Source organism: Limanda limanda, chromosome 8, assembly GCF_963576545.1.
Source record: "Limanda limanda chromosome 8, fLimLim1.1, whole genome shotgun sequence".
Classification (NCBI taxonomy): domain Eukaryota; kingdom Metazoa; phylum Chordata; class Actinopteri; order Pleuronectiformes; family Pleuronectidae; genus Limanda; species Limanda limanda.
In genome coordinates, this window is record NC_083643.1 from 28437524 (window position 1) to 28449828 (window position 12305).

Consider the following 12305-nt stretch of genomic DNA (forward strand, 5'->3'; position numbering starts at 1 on the left):
GAAACTTTATTTACAAGCAGACTTACAAACAACTGCCTCCGCGCACGCACGTGAGTTTTTGTTTACCAAAGCAATGGATTCGGTAAGTTATATACATTTACATTCACATGCCTTGATGACGCGGGCCCGAATGCGCCACAAGAAGCAGACGGAAAACCTGCATGTCCATGCAGCAAACAGACAGACTGTCGGCCAATAAGGTCCTTCGGTCCGAAGAATTTTATTGGTTGAAGTTTTCACTTAATATTATGAGAGTGAAATAATTGTTTGTTTTTACTCCTGGTGGGTCTGTCTTGCATTTTAGAGTGTCATTACCTTATTAATACCAATTTAACCTTATCCAAAAAAAGTGTAAAAATGCAACAAAGGTAAGAGTCCCTTTAAGATACCAAAAATAGACAAGTATAAAACTTTATTCAGCATTTGGGTTTGAGTCAGTAATCACAAACTGTCCAACTCTGTTCCAAGTTCTCACAATTTCTTTTGCTGTAATGACCCTAATATGGTGCTTCAACAAAGCCACTGACTGAATATCCATTAGCCTTTAATGATGGATGCGGATGTATTTTAGAGTTGGTAAATACTTCTTTAATCTCTTAAAGAAAAGCCCTTTACATGGGTTACTATATATATGAATTATATTTATATATATATGTATATATGGTGGAGAGCCTCCATCTTCCACAGTCTAACAACACAGAGTTCTGGTCAGGATTAGATATAATTGTTGCATTACATTTTTTGCACTATTGAATCAAAATGCAGAGAGTGACAAGGTGAAAAGCAGAGTGTAAACAGTTTGTTCTTCAGTAGATTGTCCCACATCACAGAGCCTTGCTGCTGAAGTCCATCTTAATGTCTCCTAAACTGGGTTCAAAGGTGAAGCTGTAAGACACCGCAACTCTGGCGTCATCTGAGCTTTCCCATGGTTGTCTGAAGAAATACACTCCCTGCTTCCTGTGTCGAGCCCACTCACAGTCACCCTGCAGGAGAAGGCAGGACAATCAAATCATTAGATCTGTCAGGACATCGAACACCAACAGTCCCAGTGTGTCACCAAACTCTTAATTCCCGCTATGAAGTAGCCTGCTTAAACAGCCTGATGTTTAAACAGCGAATATTAGCTTTGCAATTGAATGTATAGGAGGGTACTAAGTGAGCCATCAACAAATGTGGGCTGGTACAGAGTTATGCTGGTGTCAGCTAACATAATAAACCATATTCACATATCACTGTCTCACAGGGCTTAAAATAAATAGATACACAAAATGCACATATTTTACGTATGAGTGTAAAACTCTGTGTATTGATCAAAGCTAAATGCTGCAGGGGAGAGAAAAATGACGGCAGATGAAAACAACTCTTGTGGAGTGATGAACTATACAATAAGTGCTCTCTGTCAGTAGGCTTTCATCACGTTAACACATTCATGGTTTCCATTTTGTTGCATGGATGCCTTATGAGACCTTGTTGTGCCCTCTTCTTCTGCAGTGCAGTAATGGCACCTGAGAATTAGCATCAGCCTGATCTCAGTGAACCAACTTCTATATAAGAGGTTATGTCCTCTGAGCAGACTGGACACTACAGTGGCTCCATATTGGAAAGTTAAAGGTGGTTGGGCTGGTTAGGAGGAAGAGGAAAACACACACACAATATAATTTGGTATATACTGCAAACAATATCTTTAATGTCATGAACTTGTTGAAGAGAATATTCAGTCACAAAACTATCCATCCATCTTTGGGTTTTACACACTGGTGTTTAAATATTAAATGTATTACATGTGCAACTATTTTACTGCTAAAGCTGAAGCTTAGTTAAAATCTTGCGTCGATGTGTAGCCTGTTAATTCTGAAGACAGTTTTTTTCTGTTCTGACAGATGTCTCATGAGATGCACTGCACCACACAGGGACCAACTCGGTCTGAGGGGACAGGGCTCCCTGTTTGCGCATCGAGCGAAACCTTAACCCAAATAATATTCAAAACACTTGATCTGAACCTGGCCCAGCATGTCAATCGGCCCCCAGGCTCAGGTTGAGTATCCACAGACGCTCAGCTGAGGGTTCAGCTGTAGTGCTGTGTTTCACATGATGGGCAGGCTCAGATAACTCTGTGTAGCTTCCTTTTTCTTTTTGAATCCTCCTAACGTGTTTGACAATATTTATTTTTACTTCAAATCTGAGATCAAACAATTTTTTTTACTACAATTATGCAACTTTTTCCTGATACGGCTTTCACTGAAAGTGTGACTGCATTCCATGTATCATTTTATGTGGTATTTTATGTCAACTGCTGACACTACAAAATATAACTTTTTTTACAGTATGGGTCTGGTGCGGCACAATCTTTAAATGGTTTTGGTTTGGTTTGCATTTATATAGCGCTTTTCTAGCCTTGATGACCACTCAAAGCTCTCTACAGTACAGTTTGCCATTCACACACACATTCATGCAGTGCATCTATTAGCAGCACTTTTTGTTTTCCTATTAGGGACAATTCAGGGTTCAGCAATCTTGCCCTAGGACATTTCGGCATGCAGATGGGGAAGACTGGGGATTGAATGGCTGTCCTGGCAGCCGGCAGGGCATTTACCCATGCTAATTAGGAAAAACTGACACTCGCTTTCAACTTAAGAAGACATGGCATTCATCAATATAAGAACACAGATGTAAACAATTCTGCAGTTTAAGAATCTGACATCGACTTTTCTTAGAAAACTTCTTAAGAACAAATTTAAGAAAAAGCTTAAGAATATATTGGTGAATGAGGCCCAATTTTGTTCCTATATATTGGTAAGTAAACAGCCATTAATGCCAATGTTGTGTGTAGCAATAGGAAAAACTCTAAAATAAGAAAATCTCAGGATACCAAGATGCTCAATTTGTTCAGGAAAGAAATAGGAAAAAAGTTACCTGCTCACTGATCGGTCCAATCAGACCTGCACTGACACTGATGTCATGGGTTAGGTGGTATTCCATCCACAATGCAACACCATGGCAACGACCACCCCTGGAACAGACATGTCAACACAGTTACCAACTGAGAATGTTTGAGTATTGCACTGTGTCAATCTGTCCATCTGTGTAGGACCACGGCCAAACACAGAACAAGTTGCCGCTGTTCTGTCTCAACCAATCTTCTTACTGTATATTTTTTTGTATATACAAAGGTTACTTTTTTATGACTTTGCTACTTCCTGCATAATTCCGGAATCCGTCAGCTCTCTCACCTGATGATAAATTAGCCTCAGACAGCAGATATCCGTGCCATGACTCTGCCTTCCATTCACTGTACATCGTTTACAGTCTGACTAGTTTCTACAATCTTACTTTTTGTAGGGATTCTTGGGTCCAGACGACATTTTGCCTTATCTCTGTTAACAGCTGTATATGATAGATAAATTAAAAAGCAGAAAGCAGATGCGTTTCGCCCAATGTGTTCTGCCTCTGTTGCTCTCTCTATGGACTCTTTACCAGCGGCAACCAAAGTCTGCATATTCACATGCAGAATATATCTATAGCGATTACTGACGTCATAATGCCAGACAATCAAGATATCAACTCAAAATAAAACTGGTTGACTATAGACTAATTTTTATCAGGTTGTTTGATGCTTTGCCAGTTAAGGACTCCTCAGTGCTCCACTGTTTATGAGAGGAGACATGAGACTGTGGCCTGACTTCAGTGTTCAGAGAGGCAAGTTGTGAGCATTGACTTCAACCCCCACTGCACCAACATTCAGTCATTGTCTGATCAAAAGCCACTTTTGTGATTATGATAATAGAAAGAGAGTATACCTTATGAAAGGCAGTGAGCCCTGACTGCTGACTGGCTCCTGAGGGACACACTGTGTGAAGTCAAAGGTAATGACGGCTCTGGACTGGGTCAGAGCCCGGCACGGGTACTCCCACAGAGGATGGGGCTCCGCCTCGCGAGACTCACGGAAATCCAAAGATTGCTGGAGGCACAAAAGAGATTAGTTATATTTTCACAAAATTATTTTTTTTGTGGAAACTGGGGGACTTGAAACAGCTAATTAAGACTTTAATTAAGTATTATACTTTTTTCGGGCTAATGAATGGAGACATAAATATTAGTCCAATATTGAAAGAGAATGCTACAACTGGTAGCTGTCAAACAACTAAACAACTGCTTCAAAGTAAATACCTACTGAAAAAGGTTCAGCGTCTAGAATTTAGTGACATGACTGAATACCCCTCACCCTGTGGTAATCTTCAGTTTTCATAAAAACTCAAAAGGTGTTAAGTTTGGCCTATTTGGACTACTGTAAAAAAGATGGTGGCCCCCGTAGAGAGGGCCTGCTCCAAATGTAAACACAAGTATTTAATTATAAAGGGCCCATTCTAGGGTAAAGAAAACAACAATTCTCCCAATTTAGATCACACACAGGTGAGAACACCACTAGGATTAGTTTATATACAATTTCTGCCAATAGTTCCCTTTCACCTAAATCATATACAAGCTTTCACTGACGACCTTTGGACGACACCTCTGTTCACGCACACTGCAGACCATCGTGTTTGCATTGACTACTTTGAGCGGGATGAGTAACTCTTAGTAGAATAAGAGAAGAAATCCCACATCTAAGAAGGATTACACTCTGAAGCCTTTTCACAGTCGTCAGTTACAGTGTTCTTGCTCAACCCTGGACCAGTTCCAAAAATGTTGGCCATATGAATCATTTAGACCTAAAAATTAATAGACCCACACACTCCAGAGAAAGACGTATACTTTTAAATGTCCCTGTGCCTCTTCTATCATGTATTTTCTATTTTTAGTGTAATACATTTCTCCTCCGTGATCAAAGCATTGTGTCATGTACGAGAAAAGGACTCACGTTAGTGGATGTACAACCTGACATCTAAGAAAACATCTGAAGGACAGAGAAATGTTACCTGGACCATTTCATCCATGGGTGTAACGTCAAAGCCCTCACAGGATCCACAAGGTGCTCTAATTCTCCACAAATCCTAAAAGAAATGGCACAAACAAGTCTCTCAACAGCTCTCAAAAACTTTTCTTTAACCATTACTTTGAACTGCTTTGTGTACTATATTACTTGTAGACTTTGGTTTACAATGATCTGTAGTTATTTAATTGGTATTTGTAAGCAGTGTATAAAGGAAAGACCAGGATACACCAAGCCCTAAACACAAATACTGTGAAAATGATGGTGGATGATCTTTTGTGTCCTCTTTGACACAGTAATAGAGATAATCAAAAAAATCTGGAAGTATAAAAATATTCTCCTGTGTCCCACCTGGAACTCCACAGCCACCATGTGAAGTGTGGCAGAGAAAGGCAATATGGTGGCGTTGGGCTGCAGCAGACCTGCCAGGGCGGTGCGACAATACCAGAAGTACAGGGAGTGCCAGGGTAGGAGGCTAGTGCCGAAGAACGGTTCAGCCATCAGGACAGAGATCTGTATGAGACAGCATAAATTCAATCATTCTGCTGTTTGGGTCAGTTATAAAACTACACAGTATATATTTGGTTATTGTTATGCTATGAACTTGGTTGAATTCCATTAAATGAAAAGGAGTTGAGGCAGCATGTATATCTTTCTGGGCTACAGGCAATAAACACAACATCTAAATGTAGAGCAATGTTAACCACATTTCAATGATAAACTAAAGAACATGCAAATTAATGTTTCCTTCCACTACCTTCATATACATATTCGGGTGATTATTGTCAGAAGGTTTATTACTACGAGAAACAAATTTCACATTATACATTGTTGATAAATTGTCTTTACCTTTTTTTCTATTGTATTCTACAGATTTCACCAAATGCTGTTTGTCCTCTGCAGTTTATTAATCAGTAAATTGATTGGGGATGTCGTTACTGTTACAGCCTGTGGCTTTGGTACAAAGCTGGTACAGTGACAAAGCAGCGATGCAGACCAGAGTTCATTGAATATTAATACCAGAAAAGAAACAGCAACAAACAGCATTTCACTTGAGGCTTGTTCCACAAGTACCTGTTCTCCTCCAATGTCATTCCTGGTCAGCTGGTCAGGCCTCATCTCTAGCAGCTCAACACCTCCTTTTATCGAGTTGGCCTCCAACACCTGCACAGAAACAAGGTGTAGTATCACGAACACTTGTTAACCTGCTAGAAGCCGACTTTTCTGTGACTCGCTCGCAAACTTTAGGCTTTCGACTCTCCAGCTGTCTGTCTCTCTGGCTGACGACTACAGTCATGTGCAGTGAGAGCACGGGCAGGTGCACATAGGCAGGAAGGGCAGTTAGTGACAGACAGACTGAGTCTTGTGATGGCCGCAGCCTTTTTTTTTCAGAAGACTGTTTATTGATGGCGATTGGGACAAACAAAAAGTGTTTGAAAAAATAAATTACACACCCTAAAGTTTAAGTACAATAAAGAGGTGTCATTTACCTGCTCGATAACATGTTTGGACATTCTGGAGTTTTCCAAACCAAAGACCTAAGCAGAGGGAGAATGAATACAATGACCAGGCATTAACAGAGTCTGTTTAGAGGTGCAGTAAAGGTTCACATGCTCAAACAGAGTACCTTTTTGGCTCCGAGCATGTGAGCAAACACAGGAAGCAGACTTCCATCACTGACACTGAGACACAGGCTGTCCTCTCTCAGAACCTGCAGGTGGCACAGACAGAAACATGTCAACAGGCATATCCATTAATTCATTAACAAACTGTCCGGACTCCGGTGCACCTCGACTTACACTGCGCAGTGCACTGACGTAGCTCTCTGTACGCCGTCTGTCGTTTAGCTCACCAAACCGAGGCCGAGTCCATACTAGGTGAGCCTGGCAGGTACAACATGGCCGAGATGAAAGAGCTTTGGTCTGTGACTCTGGAATCTGTTGGCTGAGAACATGAATATGCAGATAGTCATTTAGAGGGACAGTTATTTTCTCTCATCTGCTGTAACATTCATTTCTATCGAAACATGTATATTTTGTCTTCTAACTTCACATGATTATTTTTGGTCCAATCGTGATCAAGCGATCATGCCTGTGGTAAAGGTTAGGCTGGTTTAATGACCTCAAGATTGAGTTCTCGCTGATCTTGTCTCGCACCCGTGGCGAGAGCTTGTTTGGTGTCTGCGTGTGAACATGGTCCTGGGAGGGTAACAACTGACATTTAGCCTAAAAACTTGATGTCAATGTCGTGGTTTCAGGATGAATTTGAATGTCGGGGCTTACAGACACTTGGACGAAACCACAGGAGTCAAATAAAGACAATTTCTGGTTTTTTTCTGTTTGAATAAATTGTCTCCATTGACTTCAATTGTATTGGATTTGGCTGCAACACAGGTCACCCCCGACACTCCTAAAGTATTTTTTGAACTCAAACACATCATCCACCCCTTCAACTGCATAGTGAACTTCCCCTTTAATAATGAGTTAGTCACCTGTAAAGACTGTCAGTAAGCCCCTGGATTAGAGTAGGAATAAAAATTATGGTTTTGGCACAGGGAGTAGAGCAGGTTTTACTCTAATCTGCAGGTCGGCAGTTCGATCCCAGTCATGGTAGTGTTCTTGGATGAGATACTGAACCCCAAATTGCATATAGATGCACTGAATAAATGTTTGTGTGAATGGATGAATAGCAAAAACTGTACTGTAAAGCACTTTGAGTGGAATGTGCTATATAAATACAGAGCATTTACCATTTATCTGTAATTCATTCAGTGAAACCTGGACAGGTACTGGAAACTTTGTGATACCACTGAAAGCCCCACAAAAGCCAATAGGAGGAGTTTGTGGTGAGATTATTGGGTCATTAACTGATGCTCTTGTTCCTGGAGAAGCACACGAGGAACCTCTCACCTCGGGTTAGCAAAACAAGCATTACTGTGTCACTATTCAGTGAGGCAGGAGGTACAGAATATTAATTTCTACAGCAGAGCAGGAAATATACAGTATGTTGTATCTGAGCTGTTTCACCTGGGAGACTGCAGACTGTACCACAGACTGTAGTCATCGTGGCAGACAGTCAGACTGAGCTCCTCTCCTTCTGTCAACCCCCTCTCTACGGGCAGGAAGTACACACTCTGCATCCAGTGGTCCCGCCACTAAAACACACCAGAGCATTAACAAAGTGGTGATGGGAGCCTGAATCACAGCATCATAACCTTATGTCCTGTAACTCACCGGAGCCATCTTTGGCTGTGTGTATGTCCAGCTGGGAGCCATGGTGCACACAATGCTTCCACTGGGATCCATGTCAAGGTCCCACCAGGACAGGACCACCTGCGCTCGACCACCAGACTGAGCCACAAACTGGGAGGAGTGGGACTGGAAGGCACTGCTCACAGGCTTACTGAAATCCACACTGAAGGGGAAACGATGGGGTGTAGGGGGAGGGGAAGTTAAATGTGATGACAAAAATGTTGAAAGAAAACAGTGTCGAAGATTTGTCATCTTTCTCCTTTTCATACCTGAACATGGTGCGGAGAGGGCCCAGCGGGGTGAAGCTGTTTGGGGAAACCTGGCTCAGCTGGATGTCACACACCGAATGGGCTCCGGCACAGCGGGCCACAGCGGGAGGCGGGACCAGACGAGCCCCTTCCACCTCCACCGGCTGCATCTGAGCCCAGCTCCACAGCAGCTCCGACTCCACCAGCTGAGCGTAGACCGTGGCCCGATGAGGAACAGCCTCGCAGCCCTCCTGCAGGTTGGAGGGACACAAACACTGTTTGTGAATTTTACTCTTTTGACTTATGGTAACATAGAAAGATACAAGTGTAACATTACCCACCTGGACAAGGTTTTGATGAGCATGTTCATAGCTGGGCAGAGCTCCTTCACCTATGAGCTCTGTATCAAACAGCTCTGTTATTAGGACGTTGGCCTTCATCTGCATATCCCCATCTGTAATAAATCACAAATACAAAACCTCATGAGAATGTAGACAAAATTCCCTCTGACAAATATCAACTACAGAGACAGAACCACATTACAATATTCAGAGTGTGTGTATGGGTGTCCGAGGTGTGTGTGTGTGTAGATGTAGTTTCTGACCAGGCCCCACAGTGACATCAGTAGAGTGTTTGTTGATTATCTTGATCCTGTCAGAGAAGCCGTTCTTCTCCACGATGCACTGAGCAGCCTTAGCCATGGGCTTAAAAACCTGCAGCCACAAAGGAAACAGAGATGACACCTGAAACTCCAGGGCTGCTGAGGGCTAGGATGATAAGTTGGTTAATCAATTGGCCCAGTTTTGATAGTTGATAAATACAAATTGTTTTTCCATCAAAGCTGCCGGACATTCCCTGATTCCAGCTGCTTAAATGTTTTTTTGTTTTGTATCAATTCAAATAAGTAAATCCATCTATTTGAGTTTTGGAGTGTTGTTTTTTCAATTTCAAGATATCACTGTGAAAGAAATTATAGGAGAATTTCTCAGGAATTCTTGTCATTTTATATAACTAAACTGACCTGTTAACCTTATCAATAAATAATTTAAAATAATACATTACCTAAGAGAATGATGAAGAGAACAAACATACTGGGAAAACTGGTGTTTTGAATGTTAGATCTACACACGCAATGAGCCCGCACAGCTGTGTTACCAATGTGGGACAAAGCCAGACTTTGCATCTATTTATTCATTCATAAATTCAAACATACAGTCCACTCTAACATGTGTTTTTTCAATTGAATGAAAGCTGCCAGTCAGACAGACAAATCTTTTCATTTATCTAACAGAAAACTGTGGAAATAGGGTGAAACAACCTATATAGCACCACTATACCTTAAAGAGCTGATAGAACCATATCACCCCACTAGAGCACTGCGGTCCCAGAACTCTTGCTTACTTGTCGTCCCTAAAGTCTCTAAAGGAGTGGGCGAAGGAGCCAGAGCGTTCAGCTATCAAGCTCCTCTCTGTGGAATCATCTCCCATTATCAGTTCAGGAGGCAAACCCCCGCTCTACATTTAAGAGTCGGGTTAAAACCTTCCTTTACGATAAGTCTTATAGTTAGAGCTGGTTCAGGTTTGTCTTTGTCAGCTCTTAGTTATGTTGCTATAGGTCTAGAACGTCAGAGGACATATGACGTAAAGCTTCTCTTTCCTCCTCTTCCTCTTCATCATAATAATCAGTACATGTTACTTGGAGTCCTTGTGCTTTATTGTTGTAGATCCAGGATCAAGACTGCAGCCACATCTTGGCTCGTGATCACCTTGGCAGCTGATCTTGGATTATGATTCCAACTAGATTGCTCAGATATATAATATGCCTACTCACATAAACTACCATTACTAGCAATACCTCCATCATAACAATTCTCATTACTGCTCCCTTCATCTCTGTCAGACATTCTCTTATGTATAAATATTTTAAACATTGCTACATCGGGCCATTCATGTTAGACACTGTCTTTTCTAATGAATGTTGTAAATATCTTGTTCACATGATCTGTTAGAGACAGCATCTAATTCACTTCTGTTCATCCTTGGAGAGGAATCTCTTACTTGTAGATCTCATGAGATGTCTACCTTTTTTTCCTGTTAGTGTTTTTTTTTTGTAGTTTTTCTTCAATGGTTTTTCCTTGTCGACGATTAAGGACAGAGGATTGTCGCACCTTGTTAAAGTCTATGAGACAAATAATAATTAAATAAAAATTTATTGATTAAGCTGAGAATAATAATTAATTATTGAGATATGGCTTAAAATAGGTTTTTTGAGACCAGTTTCGTTTGTTTGAGTGCGAACAAATGAGTATGTACCCACATGAAATATAATTAACCTCTCACCTTCCATTCCCAAGTAATAGCTTTGAATAATGGTCAGAAAATTGTGAGACTGACAGACAACTAGAAGACATGATGGCCACTGCTGTGACTGACACAGAGGCACAAATGAGGAAGAAGCTCTTGACCATGCTAAAGTACAGTATCCATTAAAGCACATATAAGAGGAGTATGTGTACCTCTACAGCATAGCAGAAGTCAGCTCCAGCAGTGAGGGCCATCATGGACAGTAGACCTGTCCCTGTCCCAATGTCCAGGATGATGACCTTCTCACCACGAGCCTTAACTCTTGCCACAGCCGCCCGGATCCCCTGGTAGTACTTCTCATTCTGAAAGGGATTGAGGACGTCAGCTTTACTGTAGGAATGTTGTTTTGTCTACATCCAAATAATACTTTAAAATCTTATAAAGTTAAAAATAACATGTTCTCCCAAACTTACCCTGTCGTGATCATGCAGCATGTCCGCGTAACATGACCTGAAAGATAAACATGCTACAATCAGTGTCTCAGAAACTTAAGAAAATGAAATTTAAGAATTACAATCCCAACATTTGAACTCAAAGCTTTTTTTAGAGTAAACAATGTGCTTGAACATCAGAATACCTTCAGCGACGCGTGGCTTTGCTCTTAGCTACAGAACTAACAGTAAACAAGGAATGACTCAAATGTTCACCTTCCTGAATCAGGAATTGGACATAGTTGTTTGACATATAATTAGCCCTTCAGTGTAAATGGTGGCCCCTTTAAGTCCCCTGCTTTAAAAGCACCCTAGATCCGCCACTGTGTGAACATGTCCGTGAAAGTACCAAAACTGCTTATTCAGCACAAACTCCACATCTTCTCTGTGTTTTCATACTGAACATGAGTTCTCCATGACTGGCTCCAGCATCAGTTCTCCTCTACCTGGCTATCTCCTGGTGGTAGTCGTACTCCTCACTCTCCTCCACCCAGTCCAGAGCCCCGGTGGTCGGGTTAGCTCTCCCGCAGAAGGTCTTCATTTGTTCTGACGCTCCGCTAAGCTGTGACACGTTAGATCAAAGGCCTGTTTCCTCACGGGATATTCTACACAAGTCTGTAAATACACTGATTCACAGAAGCATTGCTTCAGTGGAGGCGGCCATTTTTCTCACAGAAGGCAGAATCTCTTCTAGTTCTTCTGTTGTTTAAAGGGCTGGCAAAAACGTTTGAGGTGCGTTACCGCCCTCTGCTGGAGAGGAGTGTGCAGCAGAACGACTGTTTAATCTAATTGGATTCAATTCTTACTAATTCCAGTGTTTTCGAACAATCTGAATATTTCTGTGTAACCTGCATCCCCTTAACTTCCATGCAGCTTGTCTCTGATACTCAGTGTGTCTTTATTGCTCCAGTGCCTGTCTCTACCTGGGACAGTGGTGCTCCACTGCATGTGTTTTATACTTTTTAGTAGCATGCTACTGGAATCAGAATCTTACCTCACCGTTCTTAACATAACTAAGATTTTATATGAAAATAGTTGGATGAAAAAAACCATGTTGATAAGTCACATTTGAATAAAGGGCT

At 41.5% G+C, this 12305-nt stretch overlaps 1 protein-coding gene across 1 annotated transcript; it reads right to left on the minus strand.

Moving 5' to 3' along the window:
- Positions 1 to 395: 395 nt before the first annotated feature.
- Positions 396 to 11881, minus strand: prmt7 (protein arginine methyltransferase 7). Its single transcript, XM_061076700.1, has 17 exons — positions 11670 to 11881; positions 11206 to 11242; positions 10945 to 11094; positions 9034 to 9142; positions 8771 to 8883; positions 8451 to 8680; positions 8164 to 8344; positions 7957 to 8084; positions 6730 to 6874; positions 6558 to 6641; positions 6421 to 6468; positions 6005 to 6094; positions 5282 to 5443; positions 4917 to 4991; positions 3798 to 3958; positions 2914 to 3010; positions 396 to 983 (listed from the first exon to the last, which is right to left on the minus strand). The coding sequence occupies exons 1-17, from the start codon at positions 11762 to 11764 to the stop codon at positions 825 to 827; spliced, it is 2064 nt and encodes a 687-aa protein (XP_060932683.1). The 5' UTR covers positions 11765 to 11881; the 3' UTR covers positions 396 to 824.
- Between the last annotated feature and the right edge of the window lie 424 nt (positions 11882 to 12305).